The sequence below is a fragment of the Capra hircus genome (genome assembly GCF_001704415.2).
Source record: "Capra hircus breed San Clemente chromosome X unlocalized genomic scaffold, ASM170441v1, whole genome shotgun sequence".
NCBI lineage: Eukaryota > Metazoa > Chordata > Mammalia > Artiodactyla > Bovidae > Capra > Capra hircus.
In genome coordinates, this window is record NW_017189517.1 from 24,885,440 (window position 1) to 24,897,832 (window position 12,393).

A 12,393-nucleotide genomic window follows, 5' to 3' on the forward strand; every position below is an offset into this window, starting at 1 on the left:
GCTCCCATCTTTCAAAACTCTATACCTGTTCCAGCAATGTACCCAGTAATTAAAAAAATATAGAGAGCCTTTCTCAGAATATAAGCCAATTAAGAAAATCACTTTGTTCTTTCTAGCCATCCATTCTGTACAGCATTCTTGAGTTAATTTTTGATGATTTTGAAATACCAAATCCACAATAAAACAATTTCAAAATTGACCTCCATCAAGACTATTTAAAAGAATGTACCCCAGACTTTGAAATCAATCCAAGCAAAGCATTCTAAAAGGTTTAAAATGGCGGTATCCTTGGAATACTGGAGACCCTGACAAACTGGTTACCTTGAAGTGATTAACTATTTTGTGTATATTTTTTCTGGAACATTTGTTAAAACCTTGCTTTAAATAAATACCTATTGACTACAGATAAATTTGGGGGTTTAGTGTATCTTAATTGAATATCAAATTACTTTTCCTTCTAAAGGAGTTTAGTGTTGACTTATTTGGGTTGCAAATTGCAGCAAACTGACAGGGTTTTGTCTTCATTTCGCTCTTTAGATAATGTTTTTGGAGAAGTAGTACATTTTTATTCCCATATCATCCCAGTTCAGTATTCCTGTCATAGGATTTGTAGAACCTAATGTTTTAAATATTGTTTTTAGTAAAGTGTAAAGTGTTATTTGCTCAGTTGTGTCCGACTCTTTGTGACCCCATGGACTGTAGCCCACCAGGCTCCTCTGTCCATGGGATTCTCCAAGCAAGAATACTGGAGTGGGTTGCCATGCCCTCCTCCAGGGGATCTTCCTGACCCAAGGATCGAACCTGCGTCTCTTATGTCTCCTGCATTGGCAGGTGGGTTCTTTACCACTAGTGCCACCTGTGAAGTTCAGACACTGCATTTAGTGGCTTTTAAAAAACCAGTGTATACAAACTTTGTCCCCTAAAGGGAGTTGACGAGTGGTCTTTCAGGAACAGTGATAAAAGAATTCTATGCCTGTAAAGTTAACCAAGATTTAGCAGTAAATCTTGCCTGAGAGTTTCCATCATCTGGCCATACATGTTTGGGGTTAAGTCTCCTTGAAGTTAACATTAATGAGAAACTCAGGTGATACAGATTTTGAATACATCTACCTTTAGAAAATGGCAATCCACTCCAGTACTATTGCCTAGAAAATCCCATGGACAGAGGAGCCTGGTAGGCCCCAGTCTATGGGGTCGCAAAGAGTCAGACACGACTGAGCCACTTCACTTCACTTCACTTCACTTTTAGAAAATAAAACTCCTTTATTGAGAAGTGCTATTTGGAGTCAGCAAAGAGGAGCAGAAATCCCTAATTGACAGTATCAGTGATCTTATGAGGACAGCCTAAGAGAGCTTGTTCACATGAAATGCCAGCAAGCACTCATGTTTGGACATTTTTCCATTCCCAAAGTAGAGGGCAGATTCTCTTTGTCATTCACTAGAAGAGGCTGTTTTCTCTTCCCTTGATCTAAAAGTTCAATTTAGTGAAAGTCAACAGCCTGGAGAAATGAGAATAGATTATGTCTGCGTAAGACTTGGAAACCAACCTGGACAAAGCATGTTAGATCAGTTGCCTGGGTTAGAACTGTCAGCTGGGTGTATGTCCATAAATGTGCTACATGTATTTTCTCCTGGCCCTGTTTCTGTGCCATCCCAAGCAAGTTTTCCTGCAACTTTATATTCCAGCTCAATTATACAATAGACTAGAGATTTGAAATCTTGGAGTGTTAATGTATTGTTGTTCAGTCGCTAAGTCACATCCAACTCTCTGTGACCCCATGAACTGCAGCATGCCAGGCTTTCCTGTCCTTCACTATCTCCCAGAATTTGTTCAAACTCATTTCCATTGAGTCAGTGATGCCACCCAACCATCTCATCCTCTGTTGCCTCCTTCTCCTCCTGCCCTCAATCTTTCCCAGCATCAGGGTCTTTTCCAGTGAGTTGTCTCTTTGCATCAGGTGGCCAAAGTATTGAAGCTTCAACATCAGTCCTTCCACTGAATATTCAGGGTTGATTTCTTAGGATTTCAGTAGAATTGACTGGTCTGATCTGCTTGCAGTCCGAGGGACTCTCAAAGAATTTTCTCCAGCACCACAGTTCGAAAGCATCAATTCTTTGGCACTCAGCCTTCTTTATGGTCAAACTCTCACATCCATACATGACTACTGGAAAAATCTTAGCTTTGACAAGATGGACCTTTGTTGGCAAAGTGATGTCTCTGCTTTTTAATATTCTGTCTAGGTTGGTCATAGCTTTTCTTCCAAAGAGTAAGCGTCTTTTAATTTCATGGTTGCAATCACTGACTGCAGTGATTTTGGAGCCTAAGAAAATGAAATCTGCCACTGTTTTCCACTTTTTCCCCATCTATTTGCCATGGAGTGATAGAACCAGATGCCATGATCTTAGTTTTTTGAATGTTGAGTTTTAAGCCACTTTTTCACTCCTCTTTCACCCTCATCAAGAGACTTTTTAGTTATTCTTTGCTTTCTGCCATTAGAATGGTATCATCTACATATCTGAGATTGTTGATATTTCTCCTAGCAATCTTGATTCCAGCTTGTGAGTCAGCCAGCATGGCATTTCCCATGATGTACTCTGCATATAAGTTAAATAAACAGGGTGACAATATATAGCCTTGATGCACTCCTTTTCCAATTTTGAACCACTCCATTGATCCATGTCCAGTTGTAAATGTTGCTTCTGTCCTGCATACAGTTTTCTCAGGAGACAGGTATGGTGATCTGGTATTCCCATCTCTTTAACAATTTTCCATAGTTTGTTGTGATCCACATAGTCAAAGGCTTTAGTGTAGTCAGTGAAGCAGGAGTAGATTTTTTTTTAATTACCTTGCTTTTTCTGTAATCCAACAGATGTTGGCAATTTGATCTCTGGTTCCTCTTTCTTTCTTTCTTTCTTTTTTAATTTATTTTTTTATTTTTTAAATTTTAAAATCTTTAATTCTTACATGCGTTCCCAAACATGAACCCCCCTCCCACCTCCCTCCCCATAACATCTCTCTTGTATATCTGGAAGTTCTTGGTTCACATACTGTTAAAGCCTAGCTTGAAGGATTTTAGGCATAATCTTGCTAGCATGTGAAATGAGCACAATTGTAACATAGTTTGAGCATTCTTTGGCATTGCCTTTCTTTGTGATTGGAATGAAAACTGACCTTTTCCAGTCCTGTGGTCACTGCTGAGTTTTCCAAATTTTATGGCATATTGTGTGCAGCACTTTAATAGTATTGTCTTTTAGGATATTAAATAGCTCAGTTGGAATTCCATCACCTCCCCTAGCTTTGTTCATAGTAATGCTTCCTAAGACCTTCTTGATTTCACACTCCAGGGTGTCTGGCTCTAGGTGAGTGACCACACCATTGTGGTTAACTGGGTCATTAGTAACTTTTTTGTACAGTTCTTCTGTGTATTCTTACCACTTCTTCTTAATCTCTTCTGCTTCTGTTACATCCTTGTTCTTTCTGTCCTTTATCTTGCCCCTCTTGTATGAAATGTTCCCTTGGTATCTCTAATTTTCTTGAAGAGATCTCTAGTCTTTCCCATTCTATTGTTTTCCTATATTTCTTTGCATTCACTTAAGAAGCCTTTCTTATCTCTGCTTACTATTTTCTAGAACTCTGGATTTAGTTGGAACTCTGTGTATCTTTCCCATTCTCCTTTGCCTTTTCCTTCTCTTCTTTTGTCAGCTATTTGTAAGACCTCCTGCATGGGCAAGCTATTTAATTTTCCTGAATCCACTGAATGTCTCCATCTATAAAACAGGCATGAAAATACCTATTCACAGGTTGCTTCAGGAACCACAAGAGATAAAGTAGCATAAATAATAGTCACAGCTTATAGTGATTGAGAACTTGCTGTGCGGGGTACTCTTCTAAGGACTCTGCCCATTTACTCCATCCTAAAATCCTATTGTTTCTATTTTACAGTTAAGGAAACTGAGACACAGTCTATAGAAACTCTGAAACCTCTAAAACACATTAAAAAAATGTTAGCTCTAACCTTAATTCTCCTGGTAGTGTATATTTCCCTTCAGTTTGACCTAAATCCAACAAATGCTGTTGCTGCTGCTGCTGCTAAGTCACTTCAGTCATGTCCGACTCTGTGCGACCCCATAGACGGCGGCCCACCAGGCTCCCCCGTCCCTAGGATTCTATGCTAGCACCATTCAAAAGCTGAATCTGTGTTTCCCTCCCTTGGTATCCTAACAGTTCCTTTTCACCCTCTCAGGTTTCCTTTGGATACCATGACGGTCACGGTGGTGTATGATAACTCAGAGGCCACAGAACTGTGTGCAGCTCAGCACCTCTACCTCAAGCCCATAGCAAAGCTGATGATCAATGTGTTGCTCCCTGAGAGCCCAGAACCCTCGAGACCCGTGTCTAACTGGGAAGTTCTGGACCAGCTGAAGAGCCTGATTTGTCCTGACCAGTTCACCACTGTGCGGCTCGCCAAGAGCACCAGGGGCTTCATCCGATTTGAGGGGGAGGCGGAAACGCGGAGCTTGGTTCAAATCCTGAAGGCCAAGTTGCACGGGAAGATCATCAAGCTAAACGGCTTGGAAACAGACTTAAAAGTCATGGTGACAGATGCCCAGGGAGAGTGGGAGCACTTCCCCAAGGAAAATGGGGCCATCCCGATGGGTGATGGGTCTGAAGAGCAGGACCATGATAAGAGTCCAAATTCCATATACTTCGAAGGGCTGCCCTGCAAGTGGTTTGCTCCCAAAGGTTCCAGTGGGGAGAAGCCGTGTGAAGAGATCCTTCGGGTGGTCTTTGAAAGCTTTGGGAAGATCAAGAATGTAGATATCCCGATGCTCGACCCCTACCGAGAGGTTATAACCAGTGGGAGCTTTGGCGGGTTCAACTTTGGCTTGCAGACGTTCGAGGCATTTATACAGTACCAAGAGTCAACTGACTTCTTAAAGGCCATGGAGTCCCTCCGCGGGATGAAGCTGATGCTTAAAGGAGATGATGGGAAAGCTCTGGCATGTAACATCAAGGTAAGGAGCAGCCAGGGTTTTATAAAAAAAAAATTTCCCATGGTTCAGGTGGTCTTGAGTAAAAGCTAGAAGGAAGCCTTTGGAACAGATTTCCTTAGACCACCCTGGAGGCTCTGATCAAGAGCTAATGTAAAGATTTATGTTGTCATTAATAAATGGGTGTTTTTTGGGGACAAAATATCATCATGATTAGGGCATTTTCCTACTGTCAGCCATGCTGCCAGCTGTGGTTTGAAGTGATGGTTGTTACAGTCCAGGGCTCTGCCCAGCTCCTTGGGGACATTAAAGGATTCTTCATGGTCCTTATGGAAGTATCTCATATGCTTCTTCCATTTGACAAGTTGCTGGGAAAGGGCAACATGCAGCTTGAAAACAAGAAAAGGCAGTTTATTCCCTCTTTGCTGTGGGGGTCACAGTTAACTATACATTAATGACGACTGTCAGGTAAATTCTAAAACAGAATCCCAACAAACCTGGTTCCTTTCCTCTCAAAGTCAGTCTGTCTGTCCAGCATGAAGACAGCTTCATGACTGTCTGAATGCCTGGTTATCTTGTTCTTAAAACCTTCATGCAGCTAAACCCTTTTTCTCTAAATCAGTCTTTAGTGTGAATTTGAACTTTCAGCTTCAGTAGCTTCAGGGGTGTGTGTGCGTGTGTGTTATGTGTAAGGCTTCTTGGGTTAAAATATATGTTTGAAACTTAGGAGCTATTCAGTCTGACAAAAGATCTAGCAAATGCTATAATGACCACCCACGTACCACTGCAGCTTAAAAAATAAAGCATTACCAGTGGAATGAGAACATGTTCCCCTTTGTGTACCATCCTCAGTCAAGGCTGCTCACTCCCTTCAAAGGTAACTGTGATGGTGAATTTGGTGTTTGTCACTCATGCATATTTAAATAGCTACTTCTGCATCCTTATATTTTTTAGGCAGATTTATTTGTAGTGCCTCAATCTGACTTTTACTTTATTTTCAGATTTGCAAAGTTGTTTAATAATTACTATAGTCAGATCTTGTATCTCTTTTGGTCAATTTTTTCCTACATCTTTGCTCCCCCCACCCCATTTCTGGACTGTTTTTATCTCTGCTGATTAAAAAAAACATTATTAATAGCTCAGTTAATCAGTATAACAAACCAGAAGCAATATACTCACATCCCTTAGAACTTGTGTCCACACGGGCACTATGATGTCACATATGGCTGTCAGGTGAGTTCCTCAAAAGTTCTGCCAAAGAAAGTTCTAGAAACCCCACAAGGACAGTTTGAGAGATGACTGAGAGGCAGTATAACTGTATGGGTACTGGGACGCAGAGAAGGCATTTTTAATTCACTTGGTTTGGCATTGACAGGTACAAATTAGTTTTAGCTCTCTGGTCTGGGACATACCCAGCCAGCGGGCAAACTTTTCTAATGATACTTTGAATTGTTTGAGAGCAGGTTATGTTTGATACAACCAAACACTTCAGCGAAGGAGCTATAAAGAAGAGAAATCAAGAAAGGCTGAAATTACAAGAATTGGAGGAAGAGAGGAAAAAAGCAAAGAAAAGAGAAGAGGAAGAGGCTGAAAGGTGAGGAGACCAAGTTCAACGAAGAGCATTGTTGTTGTTGCTTTTGTTGTTTTTTGTCTGTTTTTAAACTTTCGATTTACAGGGTTCACTTAATAGATAGCATGGTGGGGGGGAGCAGGAATTGGTACCCATTAGAAAATTGCTGTCTTTCCATTAAACTGTTACAAAACCAAAAGGAGAAAGCAGTGAAAAACAAGATACTTAAAAAGTATGCTTGTCAGGAGGAGCAAGTAATGATGAATAGTAGTAGGACCAACCAGATTAGGTTGTCTAGGAGTTAATAATCATAAAAAAAAAAAAAAGGCCAGGTGCTTTTAGCATGAACATTCTAGCCTGCCAACTTACAAGTTTCACCAGTTTACCTAAATTTACCAAATTTTACCTTGCCTATCCATTGAAATTTTGGGGAAAAATTCTTTTCTGTTTTGGAAAAGATTTTCTTTCATAAGATGATCAATAATCAAACTAACCCAGAAGGATCTGTTGAGACCATTTTTCTTGTTGGCTCAAGTTCTTTCTGTGAACTTAAGCAGCCTATGTATTTACTTCTTTGAGCTGATCATTGTTTCCCAGTTTAGGAGCTTGAGACTAGAAAGGACCATTGGATTGTCAAGGGTTTGCCAAGAAGGGACAACTGGACCAGAACTACAGGGCTCCAAAAACCAGTTTTACCTCCTTCCTGGCTCCTCCCCTTGCAGGTTTATTCTTCCAGCCTTTTATGCAAATTATAGGAGTTTAAGAGTAGTCTTCTCTGTGCCTCTCACGTTTTTTGGCTGGCGGAGTGCTAAGAGTTACTTAAGGTCTTGGCTGTGAAACTTGGCCAGAAACTGATCCCAGTAAAGGTAATGATTCCCCCCAAATTTCCAGATCAATCATGCAGTTGAGCTCATCCTCCAGTTTGGGGCTTGGTCCTCCCTCAGGCAGTTGTCCTCCCCTGCCCTTCCCCCACCCCCCAGGTTTCCATGCTTCTATGAGAACTTAACCAAAACATCTTAAATATTCAGAAAACAGAAAAATAAGCCCATATTCTTCTAAATCAGCCTGTTTTTATGATAATGTACTGAGTGGCTCAGATGGTAAAGAATCTGCTGCAATGTGGGAGACCCGGGTGCAATCCCTGGGTTGGGAAGATCCCCTGGAGAAAGGAATTGCCAGCTCCAGTGTTCTTGCCTGGAGAATTCCATGGACAGAGGAGCCTAGCAGACTACAGTCCATGGGGTCACAGAGTGTCAGACATGACTGAGTGACTAACACTTCACTGTGTTAAGGAGTATGCACTAAAGACCAGTTCTCACCTTTAAGATTTTCTGAGTGCCTTGACTTACTTTCATTTGCGTCTGTCTGTGTGACCAGCTCAGGGAAGGTTTTGATCTCAAGAGAAATGGAATCATCACTGCAAAAGCTAGATCCCGTAGTCCCTGCTTCTGGTTTGAGAAAGTGCGGGGGGCGGGAGGAGGTTGAGGCCCTTCCTTTGAATTCAGTAGTCTTCTTGGTTTGTTTTTTAAATACACTCTCTCTGCATGAGGTCTCCTGTGCGTGTTTCTAACTGACCAACTTAGTCATGCATCTCTCGCCTCGGCTGATGTGTCTTTTGTCATCAGTGGTCTAATGTCGAGCCCTGGGGTGTTGTAGCTGGAGATTTTGGGGAACTCCTGTGAGGTAGGAGGTAGTGGGGAAGAGAGTAACCCTTTTGCCCAATAAACACCTTCTGAATCATTATCCAGAAAAAGAAAAGAGGAGAGGAAGGTCCAGGAAAAGAGGAGAAAGGCCAGAGTCAAGAGACGCACCCAGAAGGAGAGGGACAGGCACCGGCAAAGGAGACAGAAGGACAGCGCCAAAGTGGAGGCCCAACCAGGGTCCAACTCTTCCGAAGACCTGGAGAGGAGGAAGATCCCACTGACCCAGAGGCACCTGGAGGCCCTCTACCTGATGCGGGCACTCCTGAGGAAAATTGTAGTAAGGCTCTCGCTCCATTGTTCTTTGGTTTGGGTAGCTAGTGACCTCTCTGAGTCATGATGACCTTTACTTTGAAACAGCAGCCTATTGTTTAACCAGTGGCCATTGAAGACTTACTGTATTCGTTGAGGTTTGTTTTCAATAGGCTGGTCTCTAACAACCACAATTTTGCATTAACCAAAGGGATACTCAGATTCTCTGAAGGGGTTGGGTCTCAGCCCCACCATCTGGCGTGCACGCACACACACACACACTGTGTTTCTCAACTTTGGGACGATGTCACTCAGAGCAGTGTAGCTTGTACACCTACTCTTTTAAGCTGCTAATGGAGGTAACAGAAAACACCAAGAGGAGGGATGTGGAGTTTGTAGTCCTACATTACCTTTCGCTGGCCATTCATCAGTGGCCGGATTAGACGGGAAAGGAGGGCCTTGAACAGACATGTTAGTCTAGTCTTCAACTGTTTGCTAAGAATATCTCACATCACAGGCCAGCTGTTTTGTTTGGAGAGTTTCAGCTGGGGAAGTTTTTGTTCTCCCACTTACTGACCTCCTAAAGATAACCAGACTCAGCAGATGCCCCAGAGTAAAGACCAAAGCGTTCATTTGAAAAGCCACATTCAGTGTTCTGAAACATCAAGAGTGAATGGCATTCATTTTCAGTAGAGTTGATTTTAGGTATATGTGCCATCTCACCTGTTTTTTTTTTTTTCTCATTGGTATGGCCCATCAAACTGCATGAAATCAGGATAAGAAAAACCTCACATTTATCTTGACAATAAGGCGAGCTGGATCTTTTTTAGTTTGCCTTGCTGCTACTGCTGCTGCTAAGTCGCTTCAGTCATGTCCAACTCTGTGAGACCCCATAGACAGCAGCCCACCAGGCTCTGCTGTCCCTGGGATTCTACAGGCAAGAACACTGGAGTGGGTTGCCATTTCCTTCTCCAATGCATGAAAGTGAAAAGTGAAAGTGAAGTAAAGTTGCTTAGTCATATTCGACTCTTCACGACCCTATGGACTGCAGCCTACCAGGCTCCTCCGTCCATGGGATTTTCCAGGCAAGAGTACTGGAGTGGGGTGCCATTGCCTTCTCCGTTAGTTTGCCTTAATGACTGCCAAAAGTGACTTCTTTTGAAGAATTCCTCTCTTTCAATGTGTGTGGTACCAAATTTCAATCCCAAGTCCTGGGTAAGCTCTAAGCCCTGATTTGTGCCGAGTGTCAGTGGGAGCTCAGTACAAGCTCTCCCAGCAGGGTGGGGGCCGTAGTCCACACCTTTCACCTGCCCTGCAGTCATGGACAGCAGACAGCACCATTGTCACAGCCATATTTTCTACTTGCTATCTTGTTTCCAACCGAGGTGGGCAGGTCAGAGACATGCTCACTTGTAATCCCTAGGAAGAGGCCGGAATAAAACCCAAAAAGGCAGTTTGGCTTTTACAAAGCCAACTGACCCTTTAAGACACATATTTCACCCACCAGTCTTTTCTTGTTCTAGGACTGTAGCCCCAGGGAGTGCTGTAGAGCATTTCTTATTCCTCTTCAGGTTCCCACCCTTGAGCACAATACCTGGAACAGTAAGTAGACCCATCAATTTGTGAACAAAGGAAAAAAGGATTATGTGCTTTTGAAGGTATGTAAACCGGGGTGCTTTCTAACAGAAGGACAGGCACAGACCTAGTCAAAGCAGCTCCTATTAGATGGAGACATTTAATTTTGTACCTCCTGTTTCTTTAGTGTGCTATTATTCCTAATTTGGATCTACCCTAGGTGTAATTAGAAGCCTCTTTAGAACAGTTTTCTTTGAGATTTTTAACCTGTTGAGCTTTTCATGTGAGATTTTTAACCTTTTTCTTTGAAGGAGTCTGAAGAATTTTACCCACGGAAGGTGGATATTGCAGGCTCCAAAGCTCATCATGCTCTGGGGGCCATGTCAAGAATTCTGAAGAAAGAAGAACCAAACACTCAGTATCTTCAAAATCAGGAGGAAATGCTAAGATACCACGTTTCCAAGTCAGATTATAAACGTAAACAAAAAATGAAGAAAAGAGCTAGAGCTCACTTGCGTAAATCTTCCCACCACCTTCGGGGGAAAAAAATAAGATATTCAGCAAGAAAAGAGAGAGCTGAAAAATCATTAACTGATGAATACAATAAAAGTTTGAGCTGTGAACAGAATTCCTTGCAAATTATGATGACTCAAGGTCAATCTCTTGAGAAAGAAGACCAGCATGGTTCTAATACCTCCTATTCTTCCAGATTCGTTGAGAGAGACCATAGCAGGAAACAGATGATCTATGAAACAGATGAATTTATTGACTATCTTTTAAACCATTATCAAACTCCAAAATATGCCCGCATCTGCCTAGAACCAAGTCACATAACAAGCACATGTCAGTGGAAGAGAACCGTTCTTGTGAAAGGAAATAGCTTTCAAATCAATTTGAGAAAACATAAGCATCACTCAACCAGTTTGAGCCAAATGCAGCATCTAGATAGGAGACAACAGGTGCAAGAAAATGATCTCTGGACAGATCTTTCTTGGGATCCTGAGCATATATCACAAAAGAAAAGAAAAGTGGATTATGCTGAAGAATGTACAAAAAAGTTTAAACATCATTTTAGGGACACAGCCAGTGAAGCCGGTGATTGCCTGTCCCCAACTGATGAAAAGAGCCATCTGTTGGAAAAGACTCATGCTTACCAAGTCCAGGATCCCATATCCACAAGTCAAAGCCAAGTTTCCTCATCTAAGAGGTCAGCAGACTTTGATTTGAAGCTGAGAGATTTCTTAGAGGAAATTAGCAGTGATTCTGAATGTCTCAGTGATAATCTTAGTGTAAACAAAGAGAAGAAAAAGAAGTCTGTGGCCACGTATGATAGCTGCCCAGGAAAGGGATGTCTTGATGCTGATGAAATCATCACTTGTGATCCAGAAATTATGTCACGTCAGCAGGCCTTGTATGCAGAGTGGAAACATGATGGGGAGGAAAAATACTCTGAATACAAGCTTAGGAAACCAAGCAGGAGGTCTGCTTATGAACTGAGATGTTCGTGGCTTGAGGGTAAAAACAATTCCATTAGAAATGAGAACAGCAACAGCAAAGAGAGGGAAATACTGGCTCCCCAATACTTATTTGATGAAAGCCACCACCACAAATCCAGTGCCAGTGATCAGTTAGACACTGTCATAGGAAAGAGGAGGCAGTTTAGTGATAGTGCATTTGACCACAGAGTCAACTATAGGCTCTTTGAAGTGCCAGTAACATCATCAAAAAGTGCTAATGCTTCCTATTTGTGGGGTTTTCCCAAAAGAAGAGAGATACCATGGAGGTCAGAATATAACTGGGATGCAGGAAAGATGAAAAGACGTGAGTATTCTGGAGATTTCATGCTGAATTCTGATAGTTACTACATTAGACATAACAGTCTGGAGCGCATTGACTATAGAAACTATTTAAGAAACAACTTCACTAGTTCTTTTTATTTTCAAATGTTTTGAAGGTTTCTTAGATCAGGAAACCCTTATTCACAGTAAAAATCTGCAAGAAGAAAATTTAAAACCAAATATAGCTATGTAGTTAGCAACTACAGAGCAAGAGAGCAAACACTTAGGAGCTTGAGCAAGGTCAAATGCAAAACCTTGCTTCTCTTGCCAAAGTATAAAGCATAGATCAAAGTGTGTGTGTGTGTGTGTGTGTGTGTGTGTGTGTGTGTGTGTGTGTGTGTGTGTGTGTGTGTGTGGCAGATGTGTTAGCAAACTGGAAACACCAAACATCCCAATTAAAAAACTTGTTAAAACAATGTGCTTGCAAAACTTTCTTATCCAAGGACAGACATTTCTACAGTTCGAT

General features: G+C 41.8%; 1 protein-coding gene across 1 annotated transcript in view; it reads left to right on the forward strand.

The window, feature by feature from the left end:
* LOC102172244 (A-kinase anchor protein 17B) overlaps positions 1-12,041 on the forward strand; it is a 28,559-nt gene extending 16,518 nt beyond the window's left edge. The window contains exons 2-5 of the mRNA XM_018044074.1: positions 4,245-5,016; positions 6,456-6,586; positions 8,311-8,542; positions 10,401-12,041. Coding sequence (XP_017899563.1) covers positions 4,261-5,016; positions 6,456-6,586; positions 8,311-8,542; positions 10,401-12,041 — 2,760 coding nt within the window. The 5' untranslated portion in view covers positions 4,245-4,260. The remainder of the gene's footprint in view (positions 1-4,244; positions 5,017-6,455; positions 6,587-8,310; positions 8,543-10,400) is intronic.
* Positions 12,042-12,393: the final 352 nt, after the last annotated feature.